Here is a 23,515-nt window from a genome sequence, read left to right as displayed (position 1 = left end):
TTTCCCACTTGTCCCAGTTAACACCTTTAAAATGGGAAAAGAGCCGGGGGGAGAAGGGGAAAGAAAAAAATAATTCATGAATAAGTTCACAAAATTGATACCATGTAAAACATACAAAATGGAAAATGATAGCTCTCTCTTCCTATTTCCTCTTCCCAAAGTTAACAGTTGTAGATGGTTATGCTAAAATTTCTTATAGGGAAAAGTGCATGTATATATTATTTTTTTGATTCCATTATAATATACACACTATTCTGCACCATATTTTTTCACTTAATGTTTTAGAATTTTTTTGTTTGTTTTTTATGTCAGCACATAACAGGTACATCTCATTCTTTTTGATGAAAGCATAGTATTCCATAATATAGATTTATCTCTTTTTTTGTTGTTTTGTTATTAGAAAATAATGCTGCTGTGTCTTTGTATATCTCTTTAAATTTTTAATTAGGAAAATTTCAAACTGTATCAGTCTGTTTCTGTTGCTTATAACATAAATATTTGAAACTTGGTAATTTATAAAGAAAATTAAATTTATTGCCTATAGTTTTGGAGGGTGGGAAGTCCAAAATCCAGGGTACACATCTGGTGGAGGTCTTAGTGGTGGCCACAGTGACCCAGGGCTCTCATATGGAAAAATGGCAGAGCAGAGAGAGGGATAGACAGCTCCTCGTGTGTCCTCTGTTTAAAGTCCTCAGAACCACGCCCCTGACCACCATTATTAATCCAGTCACTATGACATTATCCTGCAATCTAATCACCCCTTCAAGGCCCCACCTTCAATTACGATAGTACGATTTCCTGCCCTCCACAGTTACAGTGGGAATTCAGCTTCTGATTTATGAACTTTGGGGGACACAATTCAATCGATCCACAGCATTCCTTCCCTAATCCCCAAAGTTCATGTCCTTTTCACAGGTTAAAACATTCATTCCATCCCCAAAGTCTTAACTTTTTTTATCTCAAAAGTCCAAGATTCATAGTTGCATCTGTGAAATCAGAACAAGTTATCTACTTCCAAGATACAATAGTGGTACAAGCACAGGGTACACATTCCCATTCAAAAAGGGGGAAATAGGCCAAAAGAAAGGGGTAGCAGGTCCTAAGCAGGTCTGAAACCCGGCAGGGCAGAAATTAAATCTCAAAGCTGGAGAATCATGTACCTTGACTCCTTGTTCGGCATTCTCTTCATGCTGGTGTGGGGTTTGGGTCCCCAAGTCCTCGGGCAGCTCCACTTCTATTGCTTTCCAGGTCTGAGGCCACACTTCAGGTCTCACAAGCTGGCATTACACACTGGTAGCGTCACAATTCTGGGGTCTTCATGGCAGTCTCGCTCTTATGGCTCCAATAGGCATGGCGCCGTTGGGGTTTTTCTGCTGCAACTTGACCCCACATTTCTGCTTGGCATTCGTCTAGTGGAGGCTCTATGTGGTGACTCAGCTCCTGCGACAGATCTCTTCCTGGGCCCTCAGACTTTTCCATACATCCTTTGATATATCCTAAGCCTCCACAACTCTAGCATTCTGTAGACCTGCAGATCTAACACCATGTGGACACTGTCAAGGCTTTGGGTTTGTATTTTCCAAAGCTGCGGGTCCATACTTGGTGCTAATTTAGCCATGGCTGGAGCAGCCAAAGCAGCTGGGGTGCTGCTGTGGTGAGCAGCGTCCTTGGAGGGCACCTGGGGCCTATTCTCCAATACCATTCTGTCTCCCTACGCCTCTGGGCCTGAGGTGGAAGGGTTGTACCAGAGGCTTCTCCAATGCCTTCAGGGCCTTTTCCCCCATCTCCTGATAATCCCTTTCTTTTGTACTAATCTTAGCACCATTGCATTTTTCTTCTGAAAATGCTCTCTGCTTCTCTACCACATGGCCCGCCTGCAGGTTTTCCAAATATTTATGCTGTGCTTCCCTTTTAATTACGCATTTTGGCTTTATGTCATGCCCTTTATGCTATAACTCAGTGTAGGCTGTTGTATGTAGCCAGTTCGGCTTCCTGAATGTTTTGTTTCTTAGAAGTTTCTCCCACTAAATACTGTGAGTCAACAGCTTTATGTTTCACATTCCATAAAACTTTTGGGTATGAACAGAATGCAGCCAAGTTCCTTGCCAGTTAATAGCAAAGGTGATCTTTGCCCCAGTTTCCAGTAAGTCCCTTCTCCTTTACATCTGAGACCTCCTTAGAATGGTCTTTACAGTCCATAGTTCTGTAAGCATTCTGGTCACCACCATTTAACTGGTCTCTAAAACATTCCAAACTTTCTCTGGTTTTCTAAACTACCACCAGCAGTTAGGCTTTTTCTAGCCTGCTCCTGTAAATTCGTCCAGCCTCTCCTCAGCACCCAGTTCCAAAGCTACTTCCACATTTTAAAGTTTTTATTATAAACAACACCCACTTCTCTGGTACCAATTTTCTGTATTCGTCAGTTTCTGTTGCTTATAACAAAATACTTGAAACTGGATAATTTGTAAGAAAACAATATTTATTGCTTACAGTTTTGGAGGCTGCGAAGTCCACAGTGCATGGAATATATCTGGTGAGGGTCTTGGTGGTGGTGACAGTGACCCTCGTGTCTCACGTGGCAAAATGGTGGAGCAGAGAGTGAGAACTAACCTCTCGTGCTCTTCTTTTAAAGCCCTCAGAATCATGTCCCTGTCCACTGTTATTAATCCATTCACTATGGAATCTAATCACCTCTTTCAATTACTGTAATAGGATTTCCCACCCTCAACAGTTAGAGTGGGAATTAAGCTTCTAATATATGAACTTTGGGGTACACAATTCAATCAATCCACAGCATAAACCAACAAATTTGAGAGAATAGTAAAATTAACCCCCATATACCTACCTGTCTCCCATCTCCAACAATATGGCTAACCTCGTGTCTTACATGTCCCTATCAACTCCACCCACCATGCCCCAACATCCCTTGACTGCAAGTGTTTGGAGAAAATCCCAGATATAATAATATTTTACCCATAAATATTTTAGTCGTTAAATCTTTTGAAAAAAGATAACTACAATAGAATGATCATTTCTACTAAAAGAATTCCTTGATGTCAAATGTCCAGGTCATGTTTAAATTTCCCTATCTAAATGTTTTAAAAAACATTTTGTTTTCTAAATCCAAGACCCAGATAAGGCCCATCTTGCAATTGGATGATATGTCTCTTAACTCTCTTTAATGTTTAGGTTCCTACTGTCTGTATTTTTTTCTCCTGAATTTTATTTGTGGAAGACACCAGGTTGTTTGTCCTACAGTTTATTCAGAATCTGGATTTTGATGGTTGTACCCCGTGATGTCATATAACATGTTCCACTATTCTCTGTATTTTCTTTTATATATATGTCTTCACTTTGTAGTACATCCATAGGGATCAATACTATTATTACCAGTGAGATTATTGAGTTTGAGGGGTTTGTTCATTTTAAATTTATTAGCAAACTTTTTCCAGAAAGGTTTTGTGTGTGTATATCTCAACATTAGTGTGCTCATTTTCTGTCACATTCCTTCTCAGTACTTGGTGTCATCAAACACTGAAATATTTGTTAATCTGTAGTTTTTAAAACTGTCTTTCTTTTGTTCATTTTTCATTTATTTGTGAGAGTTCTTTATAAATCAAGCCAATAGGATAAAAGGTTTTATGACTTTGTACATGGTGTATTTTTCATATGGACACTAAATTTCAAAAAAATTTGTATTTATCTTTCTCTTCCGTTATGTCTTCTGGTTCTTTGGTCTACTTAAAGAGACCTTTTCCTGTCCAAGCTTATGAAAACATTCACCTATGATTTTCTCTTTTATGATCAGGATATAGCTCATGATGTAAATAGGTATAATTAAGTGGATATCTAAGAATGGCAGAAGTATCTGGCTTATTAACAAAGTCTGTTTAGAAAACTTTTATTATTTTAGAAGTTGTTTATCCCCCCTTCATTGTATGCTGAAATAATAGCTATTATGCTTTTGCACATGTAGTGATAGAAATGACTGTATATTATTACATCAGTGTTATGTAATATGAAGTTAATATACTGGTCAGTTTTTAGTCTGAATTAAGTCAGAACAGATTAAAAAATATGTAACAACATTGTAAACCTTTGGATTATTTTCTCTTGGAATTAAATGAGATTCAGATTATTTATTTTTTCTGAAAATGTGTGTGCTTTTTTTTTTTAGGGGCATGACAGAAGGAGTAACACTGTTAATCCTGGCGGTACAGACTGGGCTGATAGAACTACAGGTTGTTCACCGGGCATTCCTGCTCAGTATTATTCTCTTCATTGTTGTAGCTTCTATCCTACAGTCTATGTTAGAGATTGCAGATCCTATTGTTTTGGCACTGGGAGCATCTAGAGACAAGTAAGAAACTTCCTAATATTCTTTCATTCATGTAATAGTCTTTACATGAATTTGTTGTCTAAAGATTTAGGTAGTGTTTAGAGACTTCAAATGGATGGATAATTGGTATTAGTTTAGGTTAATTTAACAAGTTTCCATTTTTATTTTTCCTATGTGAGATGTTTGACTTGTTTGACTTCTGTACTCTTTTTTTCCTCTCAAGATTTCTATAGTTAAAAGTCATATCAAAGGCCATGTCACTATAAACTAATATTTTCTTCTTCAGAGAAGTTTAATGCTTTTTATACTTGTCCAGTTTTAAAATTAAGAGCATAGAGCATAAAATTTAGTCCAGTAAATATGGCAAATATAATTTTATTCTGTGTAATGCTAATTAAAGGAGAGAAAGCATTAACACAAATGCAGATGAAGGAGAGAAAAATAAAGTCGCTCATAAAGACAAGCATTTATGGAATAACAGCCTCATTCAATGGTCTTTTAGGCAGTTGCAATTTAGGATGGGGATTCTTGACAACTGTGGGAGCAGATGAAATTAGTAGCTGGATTCATGTACAGCTTGCATTACAGAAATTTTCTTAAGGAATAAAAGTCAAACTATTAGTTCTTTGAAAGATACTATTTTGGCTTATTGTGGTTTATACAAGGAAATTCTATAAGGAATTGCTTAAAATTCAGTGTCACTATTTTTCTTCCAGCATTCTTTTCACACCGATTATTGATTATAGAAATACATCTGAACTTATTGCTTCTTTGGTATCCTTTTATGAGTAAGGAAGCAGGCAGTCTATGGGGAGGTATTGTGACAGCAGATTTCCAGAACATTCCAAATTAGCATTTTATAGTTCATCAGATTTATCTTTATATCTCCATAATGCCCATTGCCAAACATTCTGTAAAATTTTCTCAAATGGTAGGATGGCTAAAGGAATAAATTTAAATAAGCTCAGAGCTCTTGTGTATGTTTCATATAATGTTAATCACCATAATTAATTATAATTGTTTGAGATTTGTTTTTGAGGTTTAAGGTTTCTTGACAGAAGCATTTAAAATGTTGAACTCAAGAGTGAGCTCAGTTAAATAGCTGTTAAATAGTTCTGAAAAGTGGCTTGCTTTGACGTAAGTATAATTAGTATTTTTTCACCTCTGGTAATATCCTTTATTATTACTAATTATACTGATTAATTTAGTATATGTTAATAAAACAAATATAGTACTATAGAAAGTTTGGAAAAGAGAAAGAAAAAAAATACTTAGTTCTATTACCATGAGAACCAGTAGATCCCGTTCTGGGTCTTTTCAGGATGCTTGAATAGCCTCACTACTGGTTTCCTCCTCCAAAAGAAATGCAGAGGAAATTTAAAGGGAAGGCAGCAAACTGAGAAGCCTCGTAGGGGCTAGGGTAGTTATTTTGAACTGGTGTCCCTATTGGTGTTAATTACTTGTGGTTCCAATAGCATTAGCTTGAGGCAAGAGAGACTGCCCTCTTGACTATGGGAAGGCAAATAGGAATGAACTGTTAGGTTCTGTTCTTTTCTCCCACCATTGCCTATGGTAATAAGAGAATACTACCAAAAGCTACATGCCAATACTTTTTAAAACAAATGAAATGGAAAAGTTGTGAGAAAATATAACTTAACCACAATTAACTAAAGAAAAAGCTTGGATGGTTTCGTAACTGTTAAAGAAATTGAAGCAGTTTGTAAACTTCTTGACCCAGATGGCATTATAGGCAAGTTCTACCAAACTTCAAATGAACAAATGAATGCTCCCAGACAGTAGAAAGAATCTCTCCACTGGCCTCATTCTGTGGGGCCAGAGTAATCCCAACATAGCAGTTTTTAAATCTAAAGATAAATTATAAGTGATCATTCCAAACTGGGAGAAGAAATTCATACTATGCACTACTGACCAAGAATTAGTATCAAGAATAGATAAATTGCTTTTATATGAATCAGTGAGAGAAATAGACAAAAGACACGTTGAGGCATTTAGAAAAATAGGAAACATGAATATGAAGAAAGGGTCATCATCTTTAGTGATCAGGGAAATGTGAATCAGGACCACAGTGAGATACTATTTAATACCTGTCAGGTTGGCAATGAACAAATAAATTGCAAGGAAGGAAGAAAGAGAGGGAAAGAGGAGAGCCTGCTGATACAAAGGGTGGGAGAAAATATAGGTCCAGAGGAATATCCATGTTACTGATGGGAGTGTAAGGTGGTGTGGTCACTTTGAAAACAGTTTGGCATTTCTCCTCCTAGGTATATACTCAAGAGATACTCTTGCATGTGTATAGTAGGAGACATGCAGAAAAATGTTCATAGCACGGTTCACAATAGCAAAGGCCTAGGGATAACCTAGATGCCAATCAAACAGGAGTGTGGGTGAATAAAATGTGCTAGTAGTCAGTGGAACATTAAAAATAGTGACACATAAAACAGTACGAGTGATTCATAGCAATATAAAGTAAAAAAAAAAAAAAGTAAATCCAAAAAATGACAATATAGGATGTTATTTTTATGTTAAAAGTAACATTTTAAAATACAGTCGTTAGGAAGATATATAGATGAAACAAAATTATAGAAAGGGAAGCAAGAGAATGAAGTACACAGGATTCAAGGTGGTTTCATGGGGCAGAGCAGGTAGAAATGTGGTATAGGCAGGCCTGCCATATAGTTAGATGTGCGTTGTTGTCCAGGCTCTCGCCTGTGTGTGGGAGCTGGGTTCATGAATACTTATTACAGTATATAAAATAGCTAATTAGACTGCTAACCAAATATGAAGGGGGATATGCACAGACCAGTGATGATAGTGTATTGTGAATCAAGGATTATGATTCATTCAATTCAGTGCACTGGGGATTAAAAAAGGGAAGAAAAAATATCTTAATTCTCAAATTAGAGGAACAGTAAAGAGGTAATATTGACAGTTCATGAAACACTACTTTTGTTCTTAAGGAAATAATTGTTAGGGGAAAAAATCTTTATAAATATGTCTTTGGAGTTTGCTTGGACTGTAGGTAATTTCCAGTGTTTAGCTTAAGAAGATGTCTGATGTAGTTTTAGCAATAGAGATAATTGTTACTTTTGTCTATAAATTTTATGGCAGTTTTTAATGAGAAATTTTAGGGCTATAGTCTACTTATTCAGATTATATAGCAAATTTTCAAAAAGCAAACTTTTTAAGGAACAGGTCAAGGTGAATGTAAAAAAATTTTTTTTCCAGTTTATAGTGCCTCACCCAGTGTCATTTTACCCTGTTCTTTTCATATTTTACTTAAAACTTGATTTTATTTAATGGTAACTACCGGAATAAGGATACATGTATGCATGTGTGTGTATATGTGTTTGTGTGTAAAAAATATACACAGCTACACATCTGTATCAAAATTAGACATAAATTTAAGACTTTTGGCATAACATTGTCTATACTTTTCGTTGTATGTGTATAAATATATGTATGCATATATATGTAAATACAGATGCTCCTTGACTTATGATGGGGTTACATCCTGATAAACCCATCCTGAAGTCAAAAAATTATGTCAAACCATCATAAGTTGGGGACCGTCTTTGTGTACATATTTTCTATAAATGGATCATAGCTAGCTTGATTTTGAAAAATACATGGTTTTAAGGCAAATTACCCTATTAAAATAATCTATAATTATCATCTAACACAGTACAACTACTGTTACAGTAATTCCTGCCTGCCTGCCTTTCTATAAAAAGTTAAAATTGTTTATGTTTTGAATCTCAGAGCAGAGCTACTGACAGGTAAATGTTTGCTCCTTGACTGCTGATAATAGAAGTGTTTGACAAGAAAAGATATAAAACACTTTCCAAAGTACTTAGCTTTAATTTGCACCATAATAATCCACTTCTTTTTTTGAATTACTTACGGTAAGACCACACAGCATTTGACTTTGTGTGTGGTAGTTTTTATTTCCCACCTATATTATAATTCAGGTAGGAAAGATGATTTATGTTACTTATGTCTCCTTGAGATGCCTTCCTTGGATTTGAGAACATATAGATGTTGATGTTCAGATAAAACAGCCTAATTTCGTTGCAGCTGTGAGCTTTTAAACTATCTTAAAGAAATAACACGATGGAGGCATTTCTGGTGGGATGTAAGAGTGCTTGTGTTGTGCTGTGAGGACAGTTAATTAACCAACTTGGCTTATAGTGAAGAACAGACAAACTTGGAGCTTCCACTACCAATTTGTCAACAAGCTTGGAGCGACAAATTGGGAGTGGAAGACCTCAAATGCCAGACTCGGAAATTTAGAGGTGTTGAAAATACTAAGATGATAGATCTTGAGGAGGATAAATCTGACTGGTGGTGTCCAGGAAAGATCAGGGGCTAGAGGAGGAAGGAAGACAGCTAGTAGATGTTACGATGCAGTGTTCTGAGTCATGTCCCCTCTTCCCCTGACCTCAGCCAATGTGAGGATTAGTATACCTGCTCATTCAGGGAGCCATTCCTGTTAGCGACACAGCACTCGCTGCAGCAGAGATTTTCATCACAGAGCAGAGCAGGTGGGGAGAGGATGTCATGTGATTTGAAAAAGACCACACATTATTCTGATACTCCCTTTCTGTCTTAACAGGGAAAATTACTATTGAAATGTTAAGGTTTAAGGCTACAAAAGCCTGAAATAATCTGAAATCACTAGGAATGAGAATGAATCCAAAAGCAAACTATTGGGAAAAAAGAAATGATGGTACTTGGCAGTTGACTGAGTGTGGTGTGGTGGCTTGCCCTAAGATCCAGCACAGTGATTCACATGGAGAAGGAGGCTCATATATCTATAAAATTTAATCACGCATCAGACCTGTTAGCTGCTTAATGTAATTGTTGTATTACTAAGTGGCAGGTACTTTGAAAGAATAATTTTGTCTTTCTCTAGGAGTTTATGGAAACACTTCCGGGCCGTAAGCCTTTGTTTATTTTTACTGGTATTCCCCGCTTATATGGCTTATATGATTTGCCAGTTTTTCCACATGGACTTTTGGCTTCTTATTATTATTTCCAGCAGCATTCTCACCTCTCTTCAGGTAAGCCTAGGATTAATTAGCTCTATATAATAACTGATTTTCTAATTTTTCTTCCAGAAAAGGAATTAAACTTTTTCAAGATTAATGATTATAAGTGGCCTATTTAGGTGATAACTTTTCACCCTCTTTACTAGAACATTACATTTATTTGAGGACAAGAGTTAGAAGGCAGGTTATTAAATTATTAGATAGACTTGTCTGTGTCACTGTATTTTTTATAAAGGTAATTAAGCCTTTCAGTTTCTTCTTTTCAAAATAGTATGCTACAGAACTGTCATATAAATCTGAAAATGATAAGTAACTATGAAATATTAAAAGATTTGAGAGTTTTACAGCTTGAGTGCTTTTTTTTAAAAAAAATGAAGTACATACTTGAAAATATCTTTAGTTTCATGATGTTTACTGTATAATGTATGTATGATGTGTGTGTATTACACGCACAGATGTGAAACATTCTTTATACATGCACAAAACAACACTGCCCTAGAAACGACAAGTTTATTGTAATTTAAAGTTGGATCTTTGCTGCCTGATGAGTAAGAAGTAAAAGAAACCGCAGCACTGGCAGTAAAGATTTATTCATTGTTCCTTATAGAAGTACAGGTTGTTTGAGAGTTGAGGAACAGGAGTAACTACGGAATGAGCCAGATTAAGATAGAATTGATGGAGCTTGATGACCTGGGGAATAAGGGAAAAGGATGAGTCAGAGAAAACAGAGTACTCATCAGAATCATGAAAGTTATGTCTGAAAGTGTGGCGTTTTGGTATCTAATACTAATGACTGACCCACATTTTAATTACACTGGTGTCTCCTCTTTAGATTTTATTTATTTATTTTTTATTAAAAAATTTTCCTCACTGGATACTTCCTTGAGATTTTAAATATGTCATCCTAAAAGTATCAGCACTGTGTTACTACTTAAAGCCTATGAAAATATTTCTTAGTGATCATATTCTGTTTTAGTATACATATTTTTTTTTTTTTTCAGGTTCTAGGAACACTTTTTATTTATGTCTTATTTATGGTTGAGGAATTCAGAAAAGAGCCGGTAGAAAACATGGATGATGTCATCTACTATGTGAATGGCACTTACCGCCTACTAGAGTTTCTTGTGGCCCTCTGTGTGGTGGCCTATGGCGTCTCAGAGACTATCTTTGGAGAATGGACAGTGATGGGCTCAATGATCATCTTCATTCATTCCTACTATAATGTGTGGCTTCGGGCCCAGCTTGGGTGGAAGAGCTTTCTTCTCCGCAGGGATGCTGTGAATAAGATTAAATCATTACCCATTGCTACAAAAGAGCAGCTTGAGAAACACAATGATATTTGTGCCATCTGTTACCAGGTAACTTGCTTAATAAGAATCTGTTTGGGTGGGTCATTCGGTCTGTCCCTTGGGACTGTAATTACTTAACCAAATTCAGTTGAAATCTCCAGGCAGAATTATCTCCCGGGTAAAAAATATGGGCCTCAGAAATTATTAAAGACCTTATAAAATACTTCCATTTTATTTCTAAATTAAGTTTTTTACTTAGTTCCTCAAGTTCTAATTCATTGTTGTTTTCAACATTATTGCTCACCCATAAATAAAGGAAAAACAGGTCAGGTGCATTTTATATTTACTCCTGAATACACACACACACACACACACACACACACACACACACGTACTATCAAATGTATACTATCTATCAATCAGGAGTCAGCAGCTTCTGAAAAGTGGTGTGCCAAGATTCTGACTCTTTTTTCCTTCTGGTATTCCCAGGGTGGGGAAGAATATTCATGTACTTAATGTAGGTGGAGAAGAGTATGTGCTTACCTGTGGGTGCTATATGCCTGAGAGGTTCAGGCATTTGTGTGGGGAGGGATATGGTAGAGGCTACCAGTTGGTGTGACCGTTGACTTGGCCTACCTGCCATCTTTGGCACATGCACCATAAAAAGCTGATGATTGCCTTCTGTTACAAATTCAAAATAGTATTTAAATCACAGTGGAAATAAAACAACAAAAAGACCTAAAGTTTAGTCACCAGTCATCTGTTCAAGAGGGTGGTTAAATAGTAGCTTTTACTATAAAACTGCACTGTTGAAAGTGTGGACAGAAATTATGGGCAATAGCATAAACTGTTTCTTTAAAATCACTCTTAAGGAATGTGGACTGGTGGAATAAAACTATAGATAGTGTCAGTGAGTGTACAGGGAATGTTTTCTTTTCAGGGTTGGTTTATAATTTAGATGGGGGTGTGCATGTATTTATTTGTGTGTGTTTAAAACTATATAGAATAATCTTTTCGAAAATGCAACTACCACTTATTTATTGTAATTAGAAAATACTTTTGGATGCTAGCAAAACAATGTTTTCCAGGTTGTTTTTGCATTTGAGGGGACTGAGAAGTAATGTAGGTTTCCCCCCACAGGTTAAGTAGCCATTTTCTTGGTTCTGTTTCTTATTAAAGTGAACTCCAGCTCTTTTGTGATAGGTAGCCTCTTTGTATTCAAGATGAAGCGCATCAAAAGCAGATGAGGGGCACATCAGCTTTAGCAGCTGATGTCTAAATATTTCATCTCTGGGATTCACGAGTCCTCTTTTTGTATTTCCTGTTGTCACATCACTTTTTTTGAGGTGCTAGAACTACCTGCTGATGTCACATAGAAAATGAGAGCAAAATTGCTTAGCTTCCCAGCTGGCTGCTTTTCCTTGGATGGCTTTCTGCTTAAAAGTTGACTCCCAGGTGTTACCAGTTCTTGGCAAGGAATTTCTGGGATATTCTCTCCTGCTTGTTTTGGGACTTTAAACAAAACTAATGGTTGATTCACCAAATGTGTATTCTTATAGTTTTAACTTCATGTCCTCAGGCTTCCCTCCCCAAATATATTTTATGCAAAGACTATTATGCAAAGTATACCACTCTTTATTCCAGTGGCTATCAAATTTAAGCACATAAAATTCACATGGGTGGCTTGTAATTATAGGTTTATGAATCTCATCTTTAGATACCCTGATTCAGTAGGTCTTGGGGTGGCCCATAAATATGCGTTGTTAAGTGATTCTGATGCAAGTTGAGAAACACTGGCTTACACAGACCAGATCTTGAAATCTGGGTGTATATATATATACATCGGTCCTAATGAAATTGCCACTTCCTTGCCAATACCCTGGTGTTATGTGTCTCATTATGTCTCCTTGCAAATAATCTCATCATAGAATAATCTGTTCAGCCGTATTGAAGCATAACTGTGGAAAAATCCTGTCTTCATCAGAGTTTCTGAGGTTCTAATTATGTTTGTGTCATACCAATGGAGACCAGTAATCATACTGCTACAATTAGGTATCCCTTGCATTTTATACCAATACCAGTTTAGAAGGTAGTTTTTTCCTCATATTTAGATTTTGCTTCTTTTTTTTTTTTTTTTCAATTAGCCAGTGGTTCTTGTATTATTTGTATAATGGGGTCTCTGATGGCATTGTGATTATTACTGAAATATAAAATGAGTTTTATTTGAAGATCTGTCTTACAGATTTTCTATTGTGGGAAAGAAAAGTTGGAACCAGAACTTTTTGGGGTAGCACCAAATGTTTTAGATAGTTGACATTTATGAGGTATCTCATTTTTTCCTCTTTTAGGACATGAAATCTGCTGTAATCACGCCTTGCAGTCATTTCTTTCATTCAGGCTGTCTTAAGAAATGGCTGTATGTCCAGGAGACCTGCCCTCTCTGCCACTGCCACCTCAAAAACTCCTCCCAGCTTCCAGGATTAGGAACTGAGCCGGTTCCACAGCCTCCTGCTGGAGCTGAGCAAAATGTTATGCTTCAGGAAGGCACTGAAGCCCCAGACCAAGAGCAGTCTCCAGGGACCAGGATACAGGAAAGTTCTAGGGACAATAATGAATGCATTGCCAGAAGATCAGATAGCCAGGAAGGGGCTGTTGACCGCAAACAGTGTCCTCATAGTGCAGAAGACGAAGCATGTCCTGTTGAGTCAGCCAAGGAAAAGAAGCAGGAATGACGCTTCGATTCTCTCGAGGAGAAGTGAACTCAGAATGAATTCCTGCTCAGATTTGAAGAGTGAATGTATAAGATGATTAGGCAGGAAACTGACATCCCAAGGATCTTAATCCAGGAAGTACTCTCAGTGGAAACCACCTGATTTCATCCCCTGACATTGTGGGAGAAATTTTGCAATGTATGCTAATCAGAATGTATTTATATATTCTATGCTGATGTTTTGTAGAGGTTTGCCAAGAAAATTCAACCTCAACATCTTCAGAAAGTGCCCCTTATTTGTGAGGAATGAATGAAATTAGATTTGAGTGTTTAAAAGGGGCTAAGGAAATGAGGATAGAGAGCATAAAGACAGCATGGGAAGAAGCAGGTGGAAGTGGAACTGATATTTCACTTTCTATGGGACAGGATCATTCTTGTTTTAAAGTATGAGTAGTGATTAGCCCTTTTCTCCACCCCCTTTTCCCTCAGTTAATTGGAACTCAGCCAGGTTATTGAGTTTTGTGCAGCACTTAAATGAAATCAAAGATGTAGAAGCATTGATTGCATTCAAAGATTGAAGCACGCTCATACTTCGTATGTGCTTTAGGGGAGGGATTGGGTGGGCACTAGGGCCTTGCGGGTGCATTCATGTAATCTAAGACTCTTGAACTTTATGACAGAGTCTTCAATATTTTGATGTATATGAAACTTTTGTTAATATATTGTATACTTCATTGGCTGTGTGAAGTAAACTAAAACTCTAATGAACACTTTGGGTCCACCTTAGTGAAGGAGACCAAAGTGGGAAGGGCTTTAGGGCACTGATAAAGGCCCTGAGTGTACTTTTCAATCCTGTGTAATGTTTTAATTCTTGCAACTGAATCAAAACAGTGTTAAATTATGGCAATATTTGCACTTTGGGAATGAGTACATAACTGTATGATCACACTCTGCAAATGCCACTTTTAAAGCTGTTAATAGACTTTGCACCTTTTCTTTGACAAGGATGTGTCATATTTAAATTTTTACATTCATCATGGCTAAAGGTAGAACTGGGGAGGGGGGAATGTAATTTTTTTATGGGAATTTTGATATGAAAAGAAACTAGTCATTTATTTATACAATAGGCTTGGCTCAAAAAGTGATTTTCAGACTCGGTATTCCTAATGTGGGATGTGACTTTATTTTGTTTTTAGTAGCAAATTTGGATGTAGACTGACGGACATAGCTGAATGTCTTAATAAATTTAAATTTGAAGATAACTATGTTTGCTCCTGTGATTTATTATTATTGTGAAGTATTTTGTTGAAATTCTGTTCTTAGGAGATTCCATTTTTATCTAGCTGAACTTCATATATGTTAGTCTCTGTTAAAAATGTGTGGCAAATGGCAAAACTCTGAAAAGGACCAGTTCTTTGGAATCTTTTACACCAGCGGTAGCAAACCTAGCTCTGCATCAGAAGCATCTGGGGAGCTTTCGAAAGTAAATTACACATTTATGAATACCTTTTCAAACCTATTGAATCAGCCTTTGGGGGTTCCTGAGAAGCTCATTTCAAAGCTTTGAGGTGATTCTGTCCAGCTAGCCTGGCGTCCACACAGCATTACTTTTAGAAAAGAAGCGTCTAGACTAGAAATAACCTCTCCCAGGCATAGCTGGAAGTTTCTCACCATCCTTTTGGTGACCTGTATTAGGCAGAAAACAAAGCAGGTGGCTCCCTCTAGTGGTGAGATGGCTATTGTCCAAAGACCTAGCAATAATAATGATCAGGGATTTTCAATCTTTGTGTAAAAAGATACATGTTCAAATAGTAAACATTTTGGTGCCTTGTTTGAAGGAATAAAATTGCAAATATAGTGGAAATCATTACGGCATGATGAACTTGGTTGTCCTTTAGCAGCTAATACCTGTTTGAAATCTTGTTTTTGTCTTTTGACCAAAGGGCTCTCTCTCTCATAAGGAAAAGAAAGTACTCGGATATTTTAATAAAAGTAGAGACTTGTTTAGCATCAGTTTTACATTACAATATGCTTTCTACCTTCTGATGGTGAGTAGACCCCAGCTACATAGTTAAGTCAGCTGAGCCTCTAAGCAGCCTGTTGAATGGACACAACTGTAAGACTTGTGTATCTTTTTGCTTCAGTCAGGAGAGCTATATTATGTTGTAGTACCAAAAAGCCTCAAAATTACAGTGGCTTTAAAACAACAAAGGCTTATGTCTCGTGCACGTACACTACATATGTGTTCATTTGACAATGGCAGGGGCACCCTAGTTGGTGCAGACACTCAGGGATGTAGGCTGGTAGAACAGCCATTATCTCTACTTTTCCTGATGGTCATGCCAAAGGGAAAGTACTCAAAGTCTGTACACCAGCAATGACATGTCCCTCCCAGGTGTGCACATGTATCACTTCTGCTCACCACCCCTTGGCCCAAACTTCTACGGCCCCACCTGTCACAACTGGGCACAGCAGTTTGTCTTCCGTAACCTGGAGAGAGACCACCCGGCAGAGCAACATTTCGTTTTACACATCGTTCAAAATTTGGAAGCGCACCAAACTTTGGAAGTGAATGGTTCAAAATGTACCAGTTGAGAAGCTCTGACTTAATTTGTTTCTTTTTCTAATATACTGGGATGATAGCATTGTATAATGCCAATCATATTTCAAACTTCTGTTTTCCAGTCATTTTTGTAATGGTTTCCAATTCACTGCAGACTTTTTGACTTAGGATGAAGACAAAGTTTAACTACCTAGATTGTACCACTGAAGAGAAAATGAGAAAGTTAGATTCAATTCCCCTTTTATTGTGCCTGATCAAATTAAATGAGAAAATAATTATTTCTGATGGACCATTTTTAGGCCACTTTTCCTGTCCATTTGATGCTTTCCACTGTTTTTCAGACAGAGCAAACTTATTTTTACTCATGATTAGTATTCTCTTAAAAACATTAATAAATTTTATCACCTTATGAACTTTGACATCAAGTTAGTACTGAACAGTCTAAACCCTCATACAAGTTAATGTTTTTTCCACTTTGTGTTTTCACTTTATGAAACTTGTTCTGGTAATCTAAATCATGCCGTTTGTTCAATATGTCTCTAGAGGTCTGATTTTCAAATGCTGGAATGAATATTAGGCTCCTTGAAGTTCCTCATTAGGTTTTGGGTGTTTCTTAAGAATATACCACGTATTCGTGAGCATTTTACATTGGAAGCGTCCTGCTTTTAAATGTTAGAGGTATGTGAAATTGTGAATTTAAGTGGTTAAGAAGGAAAAAAATTGTTTCCAATTTTAAAAGGGAAGGCTTTTTTCTATGGCTGTGATAATGGAACAACAGCCTTATAGAGATCTAAGTATTAATAAATACTTAAATGTGCCAACTTTGAAAAACAAACCACCTTTTAAAAAATAAGTTTTATACTTGCTTCTACATTGGCTCTTATAAAAACAGTTTCTCCAACTTTGGAATCATGGCAAGTTGAAGGTAGGAGTTATAAGGTTTCGATTATTTCTTAAATATATATGTCATATGCTTAAATTTTTTTTCTATTTTTTCAACACTCCTTTTGGAAAGTAAAGTATAAAGATAAAAATCGCCCATAATTTCACTTTTGGAATTAGTCTTTTCAAGCTACTTTTATATTTGATGATAGCAGAACTTCTCCCATTGACAACCACACCTACTTACCCAGGGTCATTTTCATGTCCTTTTAGGGTCTACTGTCTATCATTTGCTTCTGAAATTCAAATACATTCCAAACAATTTTGTAGCTCATCAGTTAAGGCTCACCTGTTTTCCTACCTTTGAAAATAGAGAATGGTATGGCTTTAAAAACAGGACTACATTTTGTAGGTAATACTTGCTTAGAAAATAATCATAAATATTAGCAGCAGTTTGAAGAACTAGTTATCTTTGTGGCCACTCTGAACAGTGCTTTCTCTCCTTCAATGGATTCTGCATTCAGTTGCACTGTGTGGACAAGTTTCAGAGTAAAGGTAGGATATTTCTAGTGAAGACTGAGTAAATCCTGCTTTTAAGCACATGTCTGTAGTCCTGTTCTTTCTCCTTGCTCTTACTGATGTTAGTGTTCTTTTCCTAGTCTTTTTCTTATGAATGCTGGCTGTTTGGTCCTTTTTCTTTCTATTGTTAATAAATATAAGCAATTCATTGCCTTTCTATTGCTTTATATGTTCTAAGGTAAGAGAATGACTAGCTAGAAATAATAATCTCTATAAACGTAGAAGAAATTCTGAGCCAATTCTAGATGGAATATTCTATTACTTTCTAAACATTAGCTTGCCAAACTAAGTCATCTCTCTGAATGGCATCAAGCCTCCTAGTTTCCTTTGAGAAACTTTTATCAGCCCCCTTAGATTTAGGGAAACAGGCACCATGAAAGAGGTAAAAAGAGCCTGGACTGGGGCAGGAGCTCTGGGCTATGATTTTCACTCCTCCTCTGGCTGTGTGATCCTTGGCCAGCCTTTGTTTTTGGGGGGTTTCAGCCTCATCTGAAAAAATGATCTCTGAGGTATCATTGTGCTTAAGATTTTGTCCATCTGTCTTTAATCTTTACCACTTATTGAGTTCTGCTTCATATGTTTTTGTATGCACTGCGCCAAATATTAAACTTAGCTAAGGTTTGGTTCACCACTATTCCCAGTGCCTGGGACAGGACAGGAGCTCTCTAAGTATCTACTGAGTGAACAAATGAATTTAGCATGTGGCTTCTCCTATATAAATCCCATAGTTTAAAAATGCAGAGCATTCTATTCTTCCTAGAGGCAGAGAGTATAATATTGCATGCCAACTAGATGAAGTCATTTCTGTGAGTAGTTTTGATTGTCTAACTGAATTCAGATACCAAACTCAGAGTTTCTAGAACAGAGATTACAATTTGGGGCCTCAGGTGAAATCTAGGCTGATGAGCTGACGAATATTGCTGTGTTTTGTTGTTTGGCTCAATGGTGCATTTTTAAATGATATTTTAAAAAATACTTGTATTAGTTGCCAACCATTAAAAAATTGCAAGATTGTATATTGTACAGATGCAATTTCTGTCTTCTTGTGAAAACCTGGAAGAGCTGGCTGCAGAGGTTACTCATTCCTGCCTGCAACAGTTGGTATGAACTGAGTTGGGCTGAGTTTCTAATTTATCCCAGTTCCCCTCCCCACCACTACCTGCTCTAGAGAATTAGGTGGTTGTTATCAAACTCATCTGTTCACGTAGAAGATGCTCTAAGTGAACACTGGGCGTCTCATTTAATCATAGTCAAATTCTATCTGAATATGTATAGTGCAGATCTTCTGTATTGATCAAAGTGGAAAATAAAAGATTTCAAAACCAGAAGCAATGTGGATGAATTTGATATTTATGAAAAACTTAGACTCTGTATATTTTCATTTTTCTTTAATTACAGCTGGGCAGTAAAAAAATAAAAATCCGTGACTAAGTGTTTTATTTGAATATATGTTCAGTTTGGGTCTATGCTTGACTTTTCACTCTATGATATCACCAAGTTGTTCCATGACCCTAAACCAGTGTTTCTCAATCTTTGATGGGCATTGGAAGCAGGTTGAGAAACTCATGAAAAATACAGTTGCCTGGGCCTAACCCCATAGATTCTGACTGGGTGGAGCCTAAGCATCTGTGATCTTTTTATACATTTTTCAGATCTTTCTGATCCCATGGAAATGGGAGAACCTTTGATCTAGAGCAAATATTCCTGCTATTTCAGTGAGGGGTTTCCTTGTTCTTGGAACCACGCTTTTATGGAAGAAGATTCTTAGAGGAGAAATACACACAAGGACGTTTGACTCTGAGGAACGTTTGTGGTTGAGGATTTCAGCAAACGTTAAAGTTTACAGGGCTTCTGCAGTGAAGTGGCAAAGCCTGGCTGGCACATGACACAGGTGCATGTGTGAGATGTGGCCTAGTTTACCAGCTATCTTGGTTGATTGACCACCCAGAAACATCTGAAGCTATTTATATTTGAAGGTAAAACACTATCAATTTCCCCACCCCACCCCCAGCATATAGAATTTAGAAGTAACCACAGAATTTAAGAAGTAAGTCAGCCTTCAGAGATCTGGATCAGTGGTCCTATTTTATGAGAAAGCCAATTACCAACTTGTCCAAGGCCACACAGTTGATGACAAAGCAGGGAAAAGTGCTCAGACCTCCTGAATTCTAGCCCAGTGCTCTTTCTGTTATGCTTTGTCACCTCAAAAAAAATCCACATACCAAAATATATGTATTTTAGCAATAAAGACTTTTATACTTAAAAAAAAAGCTGCAAATACCCATGTTTATTATGTTACATGCAAGAGAACTGTTTTATTAAATTTAAATGTGTTATATTTGAGCTTTGGTGGAAAGATAAAACAGTGAGAATTTCTGGGATATTTAAAATGATCAATTTGAGATCAAACTTTTGGTGAATTACATAAAAAGGGAAAACAAACACTAAATAAATAAAAGTTGGGGTGTAGAATAAATCTTAGCATATGGCAAGCCACAATCCATCGAGATATGGAAGTTGGGGGCTACATCTAAATTCGTACGAGGGCTGGCCAGTTAGCTCAGTTAGTTAGAGAGGGGTGTTATAACACCAACATCAAGGGTTCAGATCCCTGTACCGGCCAGCAGCTAAAAAAAAAAAAAAAAAAAAGAAAAATATATGGAAGTTGGAAGCTGTTCACTATAAAATGTCCTTGTACCATTTAATATGAAAATGCTTTCTGTGTATTAGCCAGAGCCACAAATCCACACAGACCATATAATCATACTGTTTGTAGAAACAGACAGGAAATGTTGGAGAACGAGAAGTCAAGTCTTGGTTTAGAGAATTTTAAAATATAAAAATGCTTCCTTCCCAACATAACTATGAAATCGTCCTATGAGGCACTTGTGAGGGATAGATAGTATAAACGTTATAAATTCCCATTTTCTCTCTGATTGCTCAATAAATCTTTTCCAAATCTCCCAGTCTTCCCTAAATTACCCCGAAACTCCTCTCCTCCCCCTAAAAAATGAAGCACAGCTGAAATTTGAAGGGGGCACTTACACTTATTTTTGCTATCATGAGCTGCATCGTGCAGCTCACACAGAAGTGGACTTGCAAATGGGAGCCTGTTTGTGTTTTGGCGTTGCTGACGGCTGGGGATTGATACCTAAAAGGCCATGTGTGTTAGCAAGTATGTTGACAAGGGAAGGAAACCAATTAGCTGAGCTAATTTGTGTCATAACATTTGAAACTTTCAATCCGTATTTAAGAGGCCTTCAGCCTGTCTCCACGCCATTGCCATATATCTTTTGTTACAGGTTTAGGTTTTTGTAGTTTCTTCCACATTTAGAAGAAAAACAAGCAAATAATAGCTTGAAGAGATGAACCTAAGAAATGCATCTGCTTGTTACCAAAGTGTACTTGGTCCTTTGGAGGGATGAAAGAACCAACTTTTAAAAGTCTTTCTATAAAAGAGGATGAAAAGCAGTATTAATTCCTTAGGAAAAGAACTTGAATATTTTTAATGTAATATGGTGCAGACACACTTCTTAAGCCACAAATGCAGATACTGAAAACTTCAAAAAAATTTTTTTAAATTTATTATTAGCATATTCATTCTTATAAATCATATTTTGCTTAGTCAAATGCATGTGCCTATAAGAAGGTATTTCAAAAATTGTAGGGAAAGATTTGTATTATCTTTTAATTCTATTTTTCCATGAATTTTTTGGAGTACCCTCATGTACATTACATTATACTTTGAAAACAGAAGTGGATGAAATTCAGTGAACTCAGGTGCAATGTGATGCATTTCAGAATCCAACATGAAAGTACAGTTAGTCACACATCATTGTAGGACATGGACTTTGAGGGTCTCCCCCCCGACATGCCACAGGGCCTGGGGATGAGGGGATCAGTGTGTTGTTCTTACTGACTCACCCAATCCTTTCAGTGACTGCTACCATGTATTTAAAAAGAGCTAAGTAGAGTCTGAGGGCTAGAGAACTGTTTCCCCTTCCTCTCCTCCTTAGGCTTTGACCCCCAGGTCTTATTAACATTTTGTCCTAGTCAGCTGAGCTAATGGTCCATGTTCTCCAAACATCTGACATATTCTCATATATCCGAAAGAACTACTACAGCCTTTTTTCTGATATTCTCCAAGAACACGATAGCGAACACTTACTCTGTGCCAGGTACCTTTCTAATCCCTTTATGCATAATAACTCATAAACTCTTTACAATCATCTGTTGAGGTAGGCATTATCATTGCCGTTAGTCAGAAGAGGAAACTGAGGCACAGAGTTCAATGACTTGCTCAAAGTGAAAAGTGTTATGTGAACAAAGGCAGTCTGGCTTCAGAGTCCACCTGACCTTACATATTTTTCAGAATTTTTCGTTCTTATACTTAGAATTGGTGGAGGTAGTAGGAAAAATATCTTAGGAACTACTTCCTGGGTGCTTCTCCGTGCTGGGTACTTTGCAGTCCCCATTCATTCAGTAGATGCCACAAGATGACCTCCATCAACCCCACCCCCATTCTTTGATACAGATGCCTGATATTTTCTCCATTCTATGTAAAGTGTTATAGAAACATAGCTTCAAGCAGTGTTGCACTCCCACATCCTCCCTGTCCCCTATTAACTTGCTTTCCCTATGTCACCATGGCACAAGACATAGGCCAAACACCAGACATCATTCCTGTCTTCACAGAGCTGTCATGGTCCATTTGGAAAACTCACAGCTAAATGATGATAATAAAGTATGATGAGTTTCTTGATGGGGAGCCAAACCTCCTTACTTACCCAGGGCTGTTTGTGAAGTCAAAAATTCTAAGTGACTAAGAGGCAGGGGCGGGTGGTGGTCTAAGCTTGTCACTCTTGGATTTGTTTCCATCAAATGTGGGAAAACCTTCAGATCTTTAAAACTGCGTTTACTCTTGTTGCCTTCTGTGGGGCATATGTCCCATCCTCAAAGACCAGCTTTATCAACACTATAGAGACAGGTTCTCAGACTCAGAGAGTCCTTTAGTGTGGTGGTGTTAAACTCTGCTGCACATCGGAATCACCAGGGGTCCCACCCCCCAGACATTCTGATTTCACTGGCCTAGGCTGGGACCTGGGTGTCGGGATTTTGAAAAGTTCCCTAAGTAATTCCAGTGTGCACTGATATCTGGAGACCATCGTGTGTAAAAGTCAGTCCCCTCTGCAGTTCTGTTCGCTGTGGCACCCTGTGGACAGACCCCCTTACAACCAGTGGCCCTGGATTGTAGCACGATTTCCCCCACAGGAAACCTTTGTCTTCTCAGCACTCAATCTTCTCCAGTGTCAGCAACAGGCAGTCAACAGACTCTTAGACCACTGCTAATCTTCGGGCTCAGACTTGGGAAATTGGTACCTGTGAGCTGAATCTGATTGGTACACTGGTTTTGTTTTGCTTGGACAGTGTTTCTAAAAAATTTGAACTCACATTTAAAAATGGTCCTAGCTTCCTTGGAAAAACAAGAAGGTCTAAGTCCATTTCCACCATAATATTCAGCAGGAGCTCAGAGGTTTCTGCCCCTTAAGTGGGCATGTGCTCCCTCCTGACCCCCAGTTAGCCAGGCCCTACCCAGACCCCATCATTTATATTACCTTTTGACAGTCAGTTGCTTTTGCTCATCATTTGCTGAGTATTGACTGCATATGCTCAGCACTTTACTGTCATGGTTTGCTTCCTGCTGGACAGAGTTCCTACCAAGGAACCACCGATCATTCACACCCACACACACACTCACACACCACTTTCCAGGTTTATTATCCCTACCTTCATGTTCACTTTTTCAGATCACTTCCAGCTCTTACATTTTTTTTTTGTACCATCCTAACAGAATAGGGTTCATGGTGTTTTTCAAAGCATCACAAAACTAAGAGGAAACCCAGAAGTACATGGTAGACCAAGTTCTAGAATCCAAATGGCTACAGGGATCAGGTGGGTAGTGTAAGGGGGTAAAGTGGGCTAGCTGGGGACGACAGAGACCCGAAGAGCACTTGCTCCATCTGCGGGAGGCAGCCCACCCCAACTACCCTCTAGACAGTGCAGCTCAATGGAACATCCTGTGAT

The 23,515-nt window shown here is 37.5% G+C and overlaps 1 protein-coding gene across 1 annotated transcript in view; it reads left to right on the top strand.

The window, feature by feature from the left end:
- RNF145 (ring finger protein 145) overlaps nucleotides 1-14,013 on the top strand; it is a 51,363-nt gene extending 37,350 nt beyond the window's left edge. Inside the window, exons 8-11 of the mRNA XM_063086039.1 lie at nucleotides 4,178-4,360; nucleotides 9,273-9,420; nucleotides 10,410-10,766; nucleotides 13,046-14,013. Coding sequence (XP_062942109.1) covers nucleotides 4,178-4,360; nucleotides 9,273-9,420; nucleotides 10,410-10,766; nucleotides 13,046-13,429 — 1,072 coding nt within the window. The 3' untranslated portion in view covers nucleotides 13,430-14,013. The remainder of the gene's footprint in view (nucleotides 1-4,177; nucleotides 4,361-9,272; nucleotides 9,421-10,409; nucleotides 10,767-13,045) is intronic.
- The last annotated feature ends 9,502 nt before the right edge of the window (nucleotides 14,014-23,515 follow it).

This window comes from Cynocephalus volans, chromosome 2, assembly GCF_027409185.1.
Source record: "Cynocephalus volans isolate mCynVol1 chromosome 2, mCynVol1.pri, whole genome shotgun sequence".
Taxonomy (NCBI): domain Eukaryota; kingdom Metazoa; phylum Chordata; class Mammalia; order Dermoptera; family Cynocephalidae; genus Cynocephalus; species Cynocephalus volans.
The sequence above is the reverse complement of the archived record's forward strand: the minus strand, read 5'-3'. Positions and strand labels throughout refer to the sequence as shown.